This window comes from Manis pentadactyla, chromosome 6 (genome assembly GCF_030020395.1).
Source record: "Manis pentadactyla isolate mManPen7 chromosome 6, mManPen7.hap1, whole genome shotgun sequence".
Taxonomy (NCBI): domain Eukaryota; kingdom Metazoa; phylum Chordata; class Mammalia; order Pholidota; family Manidae; genus Manis; species Manis pentadactyla.
This window is the reverse complement of record NC_080024.1, coordinates 132,504,479-132,519,056: the sequence shown is the minus strand read 5'-3', so window position 1 is coordinate 132,519,056 and position 14,578 is coordinate 132,504,479. Positions and strand designations below refer to the sequence as shown.

Here is a 14,578-nt window from a genome sequence, read left to right as displayed (position 1 = left end):
TTAATTTTCCCTTGCTTTTGAAGTATGTCACAAAGTTAAAAATTTTTTTGGTTTACGTGTTTAGTAGGCATTCAGATATTTAGAGGCAACTTTTCTCCTTAGATTTTTATCTGAACTAAATATTTTGAATAGGTGTTTTTGTTTTTTAAGTGGAGACATTACAAATTCTCCCCCAAACCCCATTTATGTGGACTCACTAAATCCTGTCTTTTTTTATAGCTTCTGAGCAGACAGACAGCGTTCCCTCTGATCTGTGTCAGCTAAAGGAGTGCGTTAGTGTCTTATTCATGTTCACCAGGAGAGTTCATGAAGACACTCAGTTCCATGACAATATTCTTCTCTGGCTGCAGAAATTGGTAAGGGAACAGACATAGACATAGTAGTCTTTTATTTCCTTGATAATTTAAGAATTGTCTCTTATTTCATTATGGGTTTTTTCCCAATAGCCTTCTCAGCTAATTCATTTAATGTATTACTTAGGGACATTTTCTTTGATCATGACACATGGAAATAAGTTATCTGGTACATTATTAAACACAAAGTGCTTTTTCTCTCTGATAAACCTTAAGCAAAAAAATCTTGGGTCTTCGTCTTAGGAAGAATTGGAAATGTGGGAAGCATGCTAAATTTAAGACTAGATGCTTATTCAGAATATAGGTATCTTGATCTAAAAATTTACCAAATCATTTATTTTTGTCATTTTTTGCTTCATGTTGCACTTAATCATACTTTAAAACATTTTTGAAGGGAAAAAAGTAAGATACCAGGATTTGGGAAACTTAGGAAAGAGCTGTTAGGTGTGTCCCAGAGTGGGGGGTGTTTATTGGTTGTGTTTCACAATGAGCAGCCTTGGATGCTTTTTTTTAGGTTCATTCTAAAATTCTTAAATATGGGGTGAGGTCCCAAGCATACTTACATGGATTTGAGAAAACTTACAAACTGGGAATAGGTTAAACTACTTGACTTACATCTATTCACATATAGCCAGGAATGTTAGTGATTTGTAATTTGCTAGATAATAAAAATTAGATCTGCAGAGAAATTGCTTATGATTTTTATCCCAGTGTTCATAGACTTATAGCCTCTGTCGTAGGAACTCAACCCATCAATAGGACTAATCTTATGTCTGGTTATTCTTTTGAAAGTTCCATGTATTTAAACATTGGCTAAGTGACTTTACTAGTTCCCCTAGATACAGATTTTTTTCTTTTTAAATAGTGAAACTGTATGTCCTTCGCTGCTCAGGTATCAGTGTTACAAAGAGCTGGTTGTCCTGGACATCACTTCTTCCTCTTAAACCATATTCTTCGATGCCCTGCTGGTGTTAGTAAATGGGCTGTTCCTTTCATCCAGGTATGGTGAATGACCTGATTCTGAGGGGGTTAAGAAAGATTTTGCTAAACATTTTGCTAGAAGAAATTGCTTTTTTTTAAAAAAGGGCTACTTAAAAAATAGTGTTATTTAAAATGAGATTCTTAAAATATATCCCAGTGTATATTTGTAGGAGTTTTTATGCTGGAACTTCTTGGGCCACCCATAATTGATGAAATTAAGATAGATTTGCAAAGTTCAGTTGTAGGTCATTTAATTCTGTAAAATTTCTGTGCAGAAAGTTTTGCTAGGACGTTTTTCTGTAATATTCAACATGGCTTCCTAAGTTAATCTATGTCACACCACGGTTGGTGTAGGTAAAACAGAAACCACCAGCATCTCGAAGTTCTTTCATACTAGCGGAGATCCAGGCCTGTGCGATCGACCGTCTCTCACGTAGCCGGCTTAGGCAGTGATGACATGGTTTACAGGTCTCTCTGCTGCCTGCATTTGGGTTTGGTTCCTCATAGTAGCCATTTAGATGGATAGAAGCCAGGTTCAACTTCTCCACATTACCTTTTCTTTAGTATTTCTGGTGGCAAGAAGTTTGACTCTTTTTAGGTAGAAGGAGGATTTTTGTTTTGTTTTGTTTTGCTTATCTTTGGATTGAAATAGCCACCGTGTCCTTCGTCCCATCCTGTCTCAAGGAACTGACATAACTGCGCAGCTCCCTCTGCTGTCCGAGTACAGCCGCACCGGTGCTGCCGGGTGACCCAGAGCTGTGCTCTCACGCTTGTGGGTACCGTGCCAGGCCCATCTTTGCCTCCTAACAGCTCCCTTTTCCCGAGTGCTGGGGAACCAAGATGGTGGGTGCTTGGGTTGCTGGTTGTCTACAGTATGCCTTTTCCTTTCTGATTTCAGATCAAGGTGTTGAATAACCCATCAGGGGTCTTTCATTTTATGCAGTCCCTTGCCCTGCTAATGTCTCCGGTCAAGTAAGTGTGGAAGAGCCTTGGGAAGTAGAAACTGAAATGCTTCTTTTTTACCAAAGGCTTCCTAAGCTGCCCAGGTCCAAAGAACTGCTAAGGGAAGTGTCAGCATCCCAGAAGTTAACAGTGCAGGTTTTCTTTGGGTTTGATACTTTGTTTCTAAGTGACCCAATTAACTGCTTGTGTATAAATGATTAACCTTTTTTGGGGGTCTCCCATTTTAGTGGGTTTGCTTTTCCTGTCATATGTCATCATAGGCGCTGTGGGGAGACAAAAACCATCTGTTGCTTAGAAAAAGAGATTCTAGTAGCAGAGGAAAACAAAATCATAGAGATTGAAGTGCTCAATCGTGAAGCTTTGGTTGATGCAATAGAAATGAAGAGAATAAAGAGAGTAGAGTAGAGGAGTCAGTCTGGGTTCCAAGTGGATGAGCTGGACTTGAAGAATGGAACAGGTTTTAGTAGGAGAGGTGTAGGGAGGGCACTGTAGGTGGGAATAGTGAGCAGTGGACCAGATTACCAGTGAGGGAAGCGGTGTGGAGGATGGATGGGTAGGAGAGCAGCTTGGCTGGAGTGAAGGGGAGCATGGGAGACAGTGATAAAGATGCCTGACTAGGATAAGATGGATTATAGAAGGCCTTGACATTAAGACAGAGTGATCTAGGTTTGATATTTTCTGGCCTTTGTACCAATTTAAGGTTTTTGAACAAGGGTAAAAGTTGTATTTAAGGAAGATTAAGAAGGACTTGAGGCAGAAGATGTGCTTCTGCTTAGTTGAATTAGAGTTACAGATGTCTGGCTGCATGGGCTCTGGAACCCAACTCATCATCAAGGGGGCCCATCTTTAACTGGGGCAGAAGGCAGAGGCTGTGCCTAGGTGACCTAGAACAATGTCACTTCTACTGGTTCTCGGTCCTGAAAGCCTATCTGCCTTGAAGCCTGAATTGGGGGAATCGTGGTGGGGAAGAGACAAAGGGGAGCCAACATGTCATCTTCTCAGAAAACGATTAAGAAGGTAACCAAATAAGGAAAATGGGGAAAGGAGTGGTTCAGACATAGTCCTGTAGACTACTGAGTCTGAGTTACCATGAGGGCATTGGCAGCCCTAACAGATTGAAAAGACAGAAAGGAGAGCTCTTTCATAAGGAGCTAAGATTAAAGCCATTAAGGCATACAAGTGGACATACTTAAAGATAGCAGTGGACATTTGGAGCTTCAGGATTGGAGCTCACTAGGTTGAAAGGGCAGCAGGAGGGCTACAGAGCTGAAAGTCAAGGAGGAAAGTTCCTGGTTAAAGGAAGGAATGGATGAATTTTCAGGGTCAGGTCAGCAAGGAAGGAACAGGGGACTGAGAACTGGATTTTGGTCCAAGAGAAGAAACTTCTCTGGTTACACCTGTTCATCAGATCCAGCCAACACCTGTGAAGCCTGGTAGCGGCAGTTCTCCCCAGTTCCTCTCTCCCACTGTCTGGATCCAGGGGCCTGCCCCTACACATGGTAGATGTTTTGACTTAAAAATGTTTTTGTGATTAGATGTACTGTTTTGCCCTAAAAATAAGCTTCTGCACCTTATAAATTCTTTTTTTTTTTTTACTCAATAAAGCATGTTCCCTAAAGTCACCTACCTGGCCATACTTTGTAAGCCTGGTTAGAGTGAGGGTTCTGCAGCAATCTGTATATATGGAGGATTCCTGTGTGTGGGAGCTGGGCCAATACAACCGCTTGTCTGCAGCTTTACTCCTCCTTACTAATTCAGAACGCTTGGGGTCTATTCCAAAGTGAGTAAGGTTTTAGTCTCCTTGAGTTCCAGCCAGTTCTTATTGCTTGTTCACTAGTTTGAGCCACTTGAAGATAGGTCCATGGCTGACTCTTCTTCAGGGTGAGTGGAAGACCCAGAATGCATGCACGTGGGCTTTCTGTGTTCATGTGATTGGAATGATTTCCCTTGTCCTTTAGAAATCGAGCAGAGTTCCTATGCCACATGAAGCCCAGTGAGCAGAAGCCATCTTCCTCTGGGCCTGCATCTGGGACGTGGACACTTGTAGACGAGGGAGGAGAAGAGGTAATCTGTATGTCTGCATTGTTTTGATTAATCACTTTTGTGCTCTTCTTATGTGCCAAGTATTGTTCTAAGAAGTTTTCACATATTATCTCATTTAATCCTTTCAACAGTCCCATGGGGCAAGTACTGATGTGATCCCGTTTTACTGATGAGGAAGCAGGTACAGCTCAGGGAAGGAATTTGTCCCAAATCATTTAGTCATTAAATGGCAGAGCTTGTGCCCTAAGCCAGCATGCTATGCCATGTCCTTCTCTAGAATATCTTCCTGTTCAGCTGGGAGCATTTGGAGCCTGAAAATATTTTCACATTGTATAAAATTTATATTAGGATTTTGTTTTATGCTTTTATATTTGTTCCATATTTTATGTTTTTGTCTGTCTCTGGGTTTGAGATACCATCTCCAGGTAATCTGAGTGTGTATAATAAAAAGTCAGAACTTACCAAGGTTCTACCTTAACTCATACAAACTATCTAGCCCAGATCTTCTCATTTGAAAGGTAGAAGCTGGTTCTCTGTTTCTTGTGATAATTTAATGATCAAAATCCAGTTTCTCAGGATAACACTTGTTACTTTTTCTTTCTACTGTACCTGTGGTTAGTGTATTTGTGAGGAATCCAGCTAGTTATCAGAGATTGTGCCCTAAGCCAGTGTGCTATGCCATGTCCTTCTCTAGAATATCTTCCTGTTCAGCTGGGAGCATTTGGAGCCTGGAAATATTTTCACATTGTATAAAATTTATATATTTTTTGGTCCAGTGCTTTTTTTGGTCCAGACCCTGATATGATGTACTTGTCCAGGATGGCTAGGGACTGGATTTACTAAAACTCCTTCTCTTTAAAAGGAGTTGAAAGTGTAGCAGACAGTTCTCAGAATAATAGCAATTGCTGCTGTGGGGCTCATTCAGGAATGGAGAGCCCTTCATACTCATTTTACTTTTCCTGGGATTTGTAGGTGGTGGTGAAATGGTGGTAAATGATGTAGACATGCAGACATCTTTGCTAGAGATCAACAGTCATCCTGAAGAGAGATTCTCAGGAGCTCATGCAAATTGGTCTTACAAGATTGTGATGGGGCAGGGGTTTTTGTTCGTTTGTTTTGTTTTGTTTCCAAGAGTAGTCTCTCCTGAGAGAGAAATCTTTTTTTTCTGGTAGGTTTCCTACATTTAATTCCAGAGGTAGATAATGATTAAGGATCCTGCAATGGTTCCTGGCTCCTAGCTAGCACTCACTAAATGTTGGGTGACTTCAGAACTTGGGGAGTAGATGACAGTGTCAGAGTGCTAGCAAGGCACTCTGGATTCTCCACATCAGTGGTTTCTTGACACTAGCTGTATATTAGAGCAACATGGGCAACTTAATCTCTCCCAGGCCCATACCCAGACATCCATGTGTTTAAAAGCCTCCCTGATGATGTATAGCCAGAGTTGAGAACTACTGCTCTGAGTTTTTGAGGCTCTTGTTAGCCATTTAGGACATGTAGAGAGTAAAAATGAGTGGCTTAAGGAAATACGAATGGGTTACATTATTCCCTTTTTGAAATTGGGGTGAGATATTCTTCAATATTTCTGGATCTCTTTACAGCATTTTCTTTTGAATGTAGCATATCTTGGGAAACAAATCAATTTGGCTTGTAAGGTGATGATTTTGCCCTGTAGTAAACAAAAAAACTGAAGGATTTCCCCTGTATAATCCCTGTGTATGACCATTGTTATTGTTATCCTGCTTTCAGCAGCACTCATTGACAACAGAACTTCAGTTATCCATAGCAAATGCTAATTGCTTCTTGGTAAGTCTGTTGAGTCTTACAGTAGACGTTGATTTTTGGGCAAGTGATTTTGATTTGTACCTAAAATAACTTGGACTTTAGTACATGGTTCTTTAATTGATGTTGTCAAAGCACTGAGCTTTATAGTAAGATCCCCACTCTAAAGGATTTTTTTTTAAATCTTTTTTTGGGATGGAAATTCAATGAGAACAGTTTCAACCACTAATGAATGGATGTAACCCAGACACATGTAAAATTGTGATTGCAATTTCAGGGGATTTATAGCTCATCTATGGAACTGATACTATGAATCTCTGTCCTGGAGGAGAACTCCATGAAAACTCATGAGAGTACCTCACACATATCACTGAGACCTGTGATAATCTGGCTTCTGTAACTCTAGACCATAGTGTGATCTGATCAAATCAGAAGACATGATTTTGCATCTTTTCTCTTAGGATGAAGACCCTGAGACCAGTTGGATTCTCCTTGATGAAGATGACTTGGTTGTCCTTTTATCACAGTTTCCATTTCATGAATTCTTTCAACATCTGCTTGGGGTTAAAGCAAAAGGTAGTCTAATTTTGTCATACATCAAATATGGTAGTGGCAAGCTCAGTCCGGAAGTCAGCATCAAGTCTTAACATCTCATGCAGCCTCCTGATTCAGGTTCCCCTGTGCCTGGCCATACTATATGGAGATGATGACATCACACCTTGCTGAGGTGGCTTCCCCTCTCTTGGGCTCGTTGTTTCCTATGTAGTGCTTAACTGCAAAAAGGCCAACCAGCTTGCACACTGCCCAGCTTTAATAAATTGTTTTAGTTTTGTACTTTGCCTCAAGTTTCCCATTTCACATTGACCTAAGAGCCAAAGCAATGAGGATTGTTAATTCTTCTTAGTCTTGGCTTGGTTTCCTCACTGAGGTATTGACACCTATATCCTTCAGTGTTTTTCTATAGTAATTATAACTTTTTCCTTTTCTCTGATTAACTTCTAGGTGATTATTTACCTGAAACAACAAGACCTCAAGAGATGATGAAAATTTTTGCCTTTGCTAACTCACTAGTGGAACTTTTGGCTGTGGGGTTGGAAACCTTTAATAGAGCGCGCTACAGGCAGTTTGTGAAGCGAGTTGGTTACATGATCAGGTAATGCAGCTGTTGACACATCCCTTCCTATTCACTTTCATCCTGGTTGGACAGATGAGGATGGACGTTTTAGTGTATACTTCAAGTCTTATTTTTCACAAAGTAACAACTTTTTTTTTTTTTACCATCTATAGATGGGAATTCTTTAATTGCTTCCAGTCAGATATTTGGTTAATTATTTCAAACTTAACTGGTTTGCTAGATATTTGTTCTTGGAGTCAAGATCCTCAAAGCAGCTGCCAGGTTGAAGTTGGCCAGAGAAACAACTTGGTCAAGGAAAATGCAGGCTCTTTCCCCTTCCTTTGCTGTGTGTTTTCTTCTGCCTCCTAGCTGTTGCCTGGAAATTGTCACTTAGTTACGGAGAGTTGGCAACAGCTCTTTGCCTCATTGTCTCCCTGTTTTCTCTCTTAATTTATTCTTATTCTAATTTCTCTTAAATGCCATTGAGAGAAACTTGCAAAGACTTCATCAGTGGCCACTGTATAATTTGAGTGAAAGGTGGGTTTATGTTTTTATTATCAAGTATGAATAAATTTCAAGAATATTTACTGTTTTTCATTAAATTAATCTTGTACCTACTTTTCTGCATCATCAGTTTTTCTATCTTTACTGAGTCATTCCCTACAGCATGTAAATATGCTGTTATTTCTTCCAACCTCCCTTCCTTCCCTCTCAAAAAAGCTCTACAATCTGCAAAACTTCTCCCCCTCCCCACCTTTCTTCCCCCCAAAAAATCTATTTTAATTAATTTATTTTAGATGTATATCCATCAGTTTTATAAGCCAGATAAATGATGGAAGGCTGGGGGTCACTTTTAAGGTTGAGAGAGAGCCTTTGTAAAGGGTAATAAAAATGAGATGGTGGAAAGAGGGATGGCTGGTGACTTGGAGTAGTTTCTTAAAAGCTAAAAGCCTATCTACGTGTTACCAAAAGTCCAGACATTCATTTTCTGACTCTGCTTGGTAAATAAGGTAAAATTCATACTTGGGATCACATTGTGGTATAGGATTGAGTGCTTAACTATGTATTAGGACTATGCTTTCTCATTTTCTTCTCTGAATAGCTGCAGGCATTGTTACTACTATAATGAAAAGTATTGTTATTACTATTGTTTTAAGACCAGTATTCACTCTTCACATTATTATTTCTATGTAAGTATTTGCAGCTGATAATTGTATATTATGATTGTTCTTTCTTTGTGGTCCATCTGCTTACTTTTGTTTGTATCTATCACAGAGTTTTCTCATACCTTCCAGCTGTAGAACAATTTGCCACAGGGTCCCTCTCCTCAGGCCAATTATTGGTTCCAGTTTTTTCCCTCCATTCTCCCTTGTACTCTCTCCACAATTAGACTTTTCTCCCCAAAACTACCCAAACTGCTGTCAAGAATGAGGGTCACTAATAAACTTTGTGCTGCTGACCCACTGGGAAGTTCTGTCTTCATCCTTCTTTACATGCTCATGTTGTTCACAGAGCAACCTGCTTGGAGCTGATCACCTTCTCCTTAAAACATTTTCTCTGCTTGGTTTCCAGAATACCATGCTCTCCTGAATTCTCCATTTCCTATCTCCTTGGTTTCATTCTCCCCTCCCAAATTTATGTCAGACTGCCTCAGAGCCCAGTCCCTCGACCTCTCTGCTTTATCCGGACTTGCTTCGGGGGATCTCATCCATTCTCCTGTCTTTAAATACCCAAATACTGTTTCAATTTTCAGAATTCTAGTCTAGCCCTTACCTGTCTGATGAACTTGTATATCCAGCTGCCAACCTAGCAGCTCCACTTGGGTGACTCATGAACATTTTCGGTAATATTCCCCAAGTGAACTTACTGTTCCCACCTCCCAAACTGCCCCTTCCATTGTCTTCCCGATTTCAGTAAGTGGCAACTTAAGTCGTCTGGTTGCTTGGGCCAAAACATGTAGTGTCATTCATGACTTTTCTCTGTTACACTCCTCACCCAATCTAACAGCCAGTTCTGTCATCTCTACCTTTAAATACCATCTTTCATCAAATCTAAGATGCCAGCAATTCTGAAGATGTATTTTGAGTGCCATCAAGACAGAAAAGAGACAGCCAAATTGTGGCATATCGATTTTAACATTCCAATTGCAGAGAATAAAGTGTGGAAGAATGCATGCTTTTGAATCAATGAAGCATGCTATTATTTCCAGATGCCAACTTCTCACCCATATTGTTGCTGCTGCCACCCCAGTTCAGTCCTGGTTGCTTCTCCCTGATCATCACAAGCCTCCTGACTTACTCTCCTGCTTTTGCCCTTGCTCCTCCCCACCCCCCAGCTTATTCTCATGGTACCCAGGGTTCCCTGTAAATATTGAGTAAGCTCCTCACTCTTCTGCTCAAGACCCTACTGCTGCCAGTCTCATTCAGAGTAAAAGGCAGCCCTCACAGTGACCTACAGGACCCTCGATGGTCTGGTTTCCTGAAACTTTTCTGATTTCCTCTCCAGCTGACTTCTGCCCGCACACTGGCTGCCTTGCTCTTGCTCCAACATATGGAACACGTCGGAGCCTGGTTGTTTCTTCTACCTGGATGCTCTTCCCTTAGACAGCCCTGGGCCTTCTTCCCATCTTCCTCACAGGTCCCTCTTCAGTGGGCCTTTCCTACTCCCAACCCACCCCTTTAGGCCAGCCTCCCCTCCTACCAACTCCAGAAAATCTTTATTTTCCACTTCTACTTATTTTTCTCAATGTGACTTACAACCATGTGCCAGATGATACATTTTACCTTATTTTGCTTATTGTCTGTTTGCACCCCACCCGACATATGCTCCATGAGGGTAGAGTTTACCCCCATCGAGTTCCCTTTAGAACCTAAAAGATAGTGTTCAGTAAGTTGAATAATTAATGCTTCAAATGGAACAGAGGTGCCAATATTGAATGTGCTAATGAAAAGTGCTGTTCTATCACCCTCATGCTCAGGATAACCCTTGGTTATGTAAGTGACCACTGGGCACAGTATGTGAGCCACAACCGAGGTTTGGGATTGGCCCAGCAGCCCTACTCCACAGAGAAACTACAGGTTGAATTTGATGAGCTATTTTTGAGAGCCGTCCTCCACGTGCTGAAAGCCAAAAGGTAAGACGTGCAGTGATGATTGCTGAGGAATGGTTCCCCAGCCACATGGGGAAGATCGGCATGAAAGTTGACTGAAGTGATTTTCTACCTATAATGTCTTTGTGTATTTTATCTCTTTTTCATCTCGGGCAAATTCTGTGCTGTAGTTTGCTTATCTGTAGTGTTGACTGAAATGCCTTCTCTTTCAGGTTTCTTTCAGTGTTAAAATAACCCAATTCTGATACCTCAGTTTTGCCACTGTTGAACTTTTAGATTAGCCTTGAGCACTGTGAATTCTATTTCACACCCATCTCTGAGACCAGCAAACGATTTGCTGATTTTACTGCTTAAGTTGTCTTACTGTGAGGGTTTTAATTTCTAGGACTGTCGTGGGCCCTGGTCCCCTGTCTTGGCCCTGTAAATGTCGTCTGCTGATCACACTGTCTGTGCTGCTTTGTACAATGTAGGGTACTTTTGAGGCAGAGGCAGGAGCACAGCCATGCATCCTGCACTGTCTTCCCTGTGCTTCTGGCTAAGCATTGGAGCGAGTTCTGCCATAGCATAGTGCCTTCCTCTAGGAGAGATTGGCCGGCCCCCAGCCGCATGCAGCTCTGCTTATGAACTGCCAGCTCTCCCCGACCTTTGCCGCCTTCTGACCTTGCTTCACTCCCTCTTGTCCATGGGTTTCTTAGCCTCAGCTTTTTATTTATTGTGTGTTGTGTAGTTGGATTGAGTCTTGTCATGCCATTTACATCTATTAGTCTTGGGTAAGTTACTATTTGTGGTCTCACTTTCTTCATTTATAAAATGGAGATGGTGATACTACCTCTTTTATCGACTTCATGGCTGTGTTGCAAGGATGAAGTGCAGTAGTATGTGGAAACACTTTTTAAACCATAAAGGACTTTTCACATGTACGTGGTGATAGTTCTTCTGTGGCTTCAGATGAAGAACAGAGTAACTGCTCGCTTAGAGAAAGATCCTTGACTAAGTCTTAACCACTTTTGGGCACTCAGAAGGCATGGCTCTGAGATAAATAGAACTTGGGCTTAGAAATACAGATTACTTTGTTACATATTCTTAGACATTGAACCAAGTCTTGTGCAGAACCGTGGCAGAGGTGGGTGGGTGGCCAGTGCATAGACCGTACCCCTGAAGCTGGCCTGGTGCTTGGGAAGAGTCCTCCATCTCTGATCTGTCACTTGTTCTTGTGCTTGCTGAGCTGAGACCATAGTTACTTACTAGCTGTATATACTGAGCTATGAACCCTCCTGTGACATTATATATGTAATTCATACTGATAGCAGCTATTTTAAACTTTAAATATTGAGAACTATTGTTGAGTGTAGTTTATTATAGGAAAGAAGTTATATGAGAATCAGATATTTGAAGCCATGAAATTTGACGTTCTTTGGCACTCCAGTGGAAGTTTCTGACATTAGCTATCCCCCAGCCTAAAACAAACCAAAACTGAAACAGCAAAACTCTAAGCCAGATTTAGCCCATGTCTGTCTTATATGGAATTTCATACTCTGAAATATGCACTGTCCTGTGACATTGCTTCTAAGGCCTTTACAATTTCCCTTCATTGTTTTGGGATCTGTTGTATAACATCAGGTCCCATGTGAGGTGTTAGAATAATTATTTAATAAGACAGAAGCTTGGCCCACCTGAACTTAAGGGAAGTTTCTTCTGCAGCTGCTCAGGAGTGTAGTGGTTGTTTTCCAGAGTCTAGGTCAGTCGTGGTTTGGGACTTGTAGAAGTAGGTTAGACCTGTACCATTTAGTTTGTTTTTCTTTTTCTCATAATAAGCCTTGTTTATTTATAATTGGTCAGTTTGTAGTTTTGCCCAAAATATAGCAACAGTTTTGAGTGCCTCTATTTTTTAAAGACGATTTTTGAGATAAATTCACATAGCGTAAAATTTTAATCAGCATTTATTGAGTGTTGATTGCATTTGAGACACTGGTTTAGGTACTGGATAATTAAAATATAAGACTCCAGGTTGCATACTTACTTATACAAGGATGAACAAAACCTAGTTTCTGCTCTTAAATTGCTGTGGCTTTTATGTTTACATAAAGCACAGTAGCTTGAGGTTGGTTAAGGACTGACCACTTGAGTCTAAGTCACCTGGGGTGACTGCCCATAGTGCAAATTCTTGGGCCCCAGCCATGATCTATAAAATCAGGATCTCTGCAGGTGGGCCTTGGGAATCTGCATTGTCCACTGAGTTTTGGGGTAATTTTTCTGCCCACTACAATGTGAGCCACCTTCTACTGGAACCACTGATAAAAGGTACAGTAATGCCAAGGTGAGGTACGGATGGAATTCTGTAATAGTGCTGAAGAGGAAATAGAGGAGGGCTTCACAAACAGAGGGACGGTGGCTTGGCAGGAGGGGGCTCTCTCGAGGCTTGCCCAGGAATGGACTAATATTGGGAATACAGAGATGGCTGTGGTTGGAAATATGGGTCTGAGATATATTGTGGATGCCTTTGAATAAAAGCCTGAGCTTCCTTTGGTGATGATTGAGAAGTCACCGGAGAGTTTTTGATTGACCTCCCACCTGGTGCACGCATGTCCATGTATCTGTATGTGTGCTCAGATGCATAATATTTAAGGGGTCTCTCTGTTGTTCACGTCTTAAAAGGGTCCTTGGTTCAAAATGCAGCACTGCCTCTTACTACCCTTTCTGTGCCTCAGTAGCCCCCTGTGTAGATTGGGGCTAATACCAGTAATAGTACTCGCCTTGGGTTTAGTGAGGGTGGAATGAGGTAATATGTGTACAATGGGGTGATCAGAGCAGTGCCAGCTCCGAGTGCTTGTGAGTGTCTGCTGCTGTTGTTACTCATTCTGGAGATGCTTGTGACCGAAGCATGTTAGAAAATTGCTGTAGTGTGATGTAAGAATTTTTTTTGTCAGAGCTGAAGGTTTATCTAACTTGCAGTGTGGTGAAGTTGACTGATCCTTAAAATTATTCCTATTCTTTGTCAAACCTGCAGACTTGGCATTTGGCTGTTTATGTCAGAAATGCCCTTTGGGACGCTGTCAGTCCAGATGCTCTGGAAGCTCTTCTACCTCATGCACCAGGTAGAGAGTGGGGATCTGGAGGGGCTCTGCACCACCCTCCAACCCTCCGAGTGCAAGAGGCAGCTCCAAGGTACAGACTCACCAGAATGTGCAACACCCATCACTTCCCACCTGTCTGTGCCTTTTCTCTTCATTGCTTTATTAAACTTTTAGAAGGACTAAGAACATTTTACTCTGTGTATTTGTGTAATAATTATAAATCTGAGAGACTGTTGTTTTGACTTTTTAGAAAAGTAAGTCCAATTTTCATTATTTCAGAAGTTCTCTGGATGGTAATGTCTATCATAAGCCCAATTTGGACACGGGAAATAAAAACTGGGTTGGTAAATGCCCCATAGAGTTATTTTGAAAATAAAGGAATGTTGATGGACTATCTTTTATTTCTCTACTGTGTAAACATATGGAAAGAATTGTTGGCTCGTTGCCTTCTTATTGAGAAAAGTTCCATCGGGGAATATGTTTTTTAAACAGACTTCTTTTTCATTCCCTCTGCATAACTTTGCCTTTGCAGCATTTAGTGTTCTGTCATGCACCGCACAGCTATTTGTCAGTACTGCCTCATAGTGACAATGTGATAGTGCTTTCATGGCATCTTTGAGAAATAGGTAAAATACTGTTTATCACATTCATTGGTATTTCAGTAATGGTTATAATGGATTTCATTCCTCTTTCTGTTTATAAGCAAATATCTTTTCTTTGGAATACAGTGTTTATGCTGAGTAGTTTGCTGGACTTAAGAGTTTTCATTAGCAGGGCCTTCATTTGTTTGGCTGACAGTGACCAAGTAGCTTCAAGTGTGGCTTAGAAGTTTCTGACCTAGTGGCAGTGGTAGTGTTTTGCTGTTGACAAAACACTTCACCAGTGACATGTCATTGAATCTTAAATCACCTTTTAAGACATATGAGGAAATTGAGGCATGGAGATAGATGTGAAGTGTTGCCTCTGAGGCTACATTATATTTATTTAGAGTTGGAATTTCATCTGGCCCAGGCTTCTTCCTGGTGCCCGTGGAAATCCATTCTGGGACCAAGAAAGACCTTTTGTATCTTTAAGTATTTCTAAATGTCTTTTATGTATTCTTTTCTCTCTAGAAGAGTAGTTAAAGTGACATATATTTATTGTTCCCCCATTTTAATTT

The 14,578-nt window shown here is 41.0% G+C and overlaps 1 protein-coding gene across 6 annotated transcripts in view; it reads left to right on the top strand.

Moving 5' to 3' along the window:
- EPG5 (ectopic P-granules 5 autophagy tethering factor) overlaps positions 1 to 14,578 on the top strand; it is a 115,630-nt gene that overhangs the window by 16,729 nt on the left and 84,323 nt on the right. For all 6 annotated transcript variants that reach the window (XM_057504146.1, XM_057504145.1, XM_036918695.2 and 3 more), the window contains 8 exons: positions 220 to 356; positions 1,246 to 1,353; positions 2,233 to 2,306; positions 4,256 to 4,361; positions 6,584 to 6,698; positions 7,125 to 7,275; positions 10,214 to 10,369; positions 13,353 to 13,510. In XM_057504146.1, the coding sequence (XP_057360129.1) occupies positions 220 to 356; positions 1,246 to 1,353; positions 2,233 to 2,306; positions 4,256 to 4,361; positions 6,584 to 6,698; positions 7,125 to 7,275; positions 10,214 to 10,369; positions 13,353 to 13,510 (1,005 nt within the window). The remainder of the gene's footprint in view (positions 1 to 219; positions 357 to 1,245; positions 1,354 to 2,232; positions 2,307 to 4,255; positions 4,362 to 6,583; positions 6,699 to 7,124; positions 7,276 to 10,213; positions 10,370 to 13,352; positions 13,511 to 14,578) is intronic.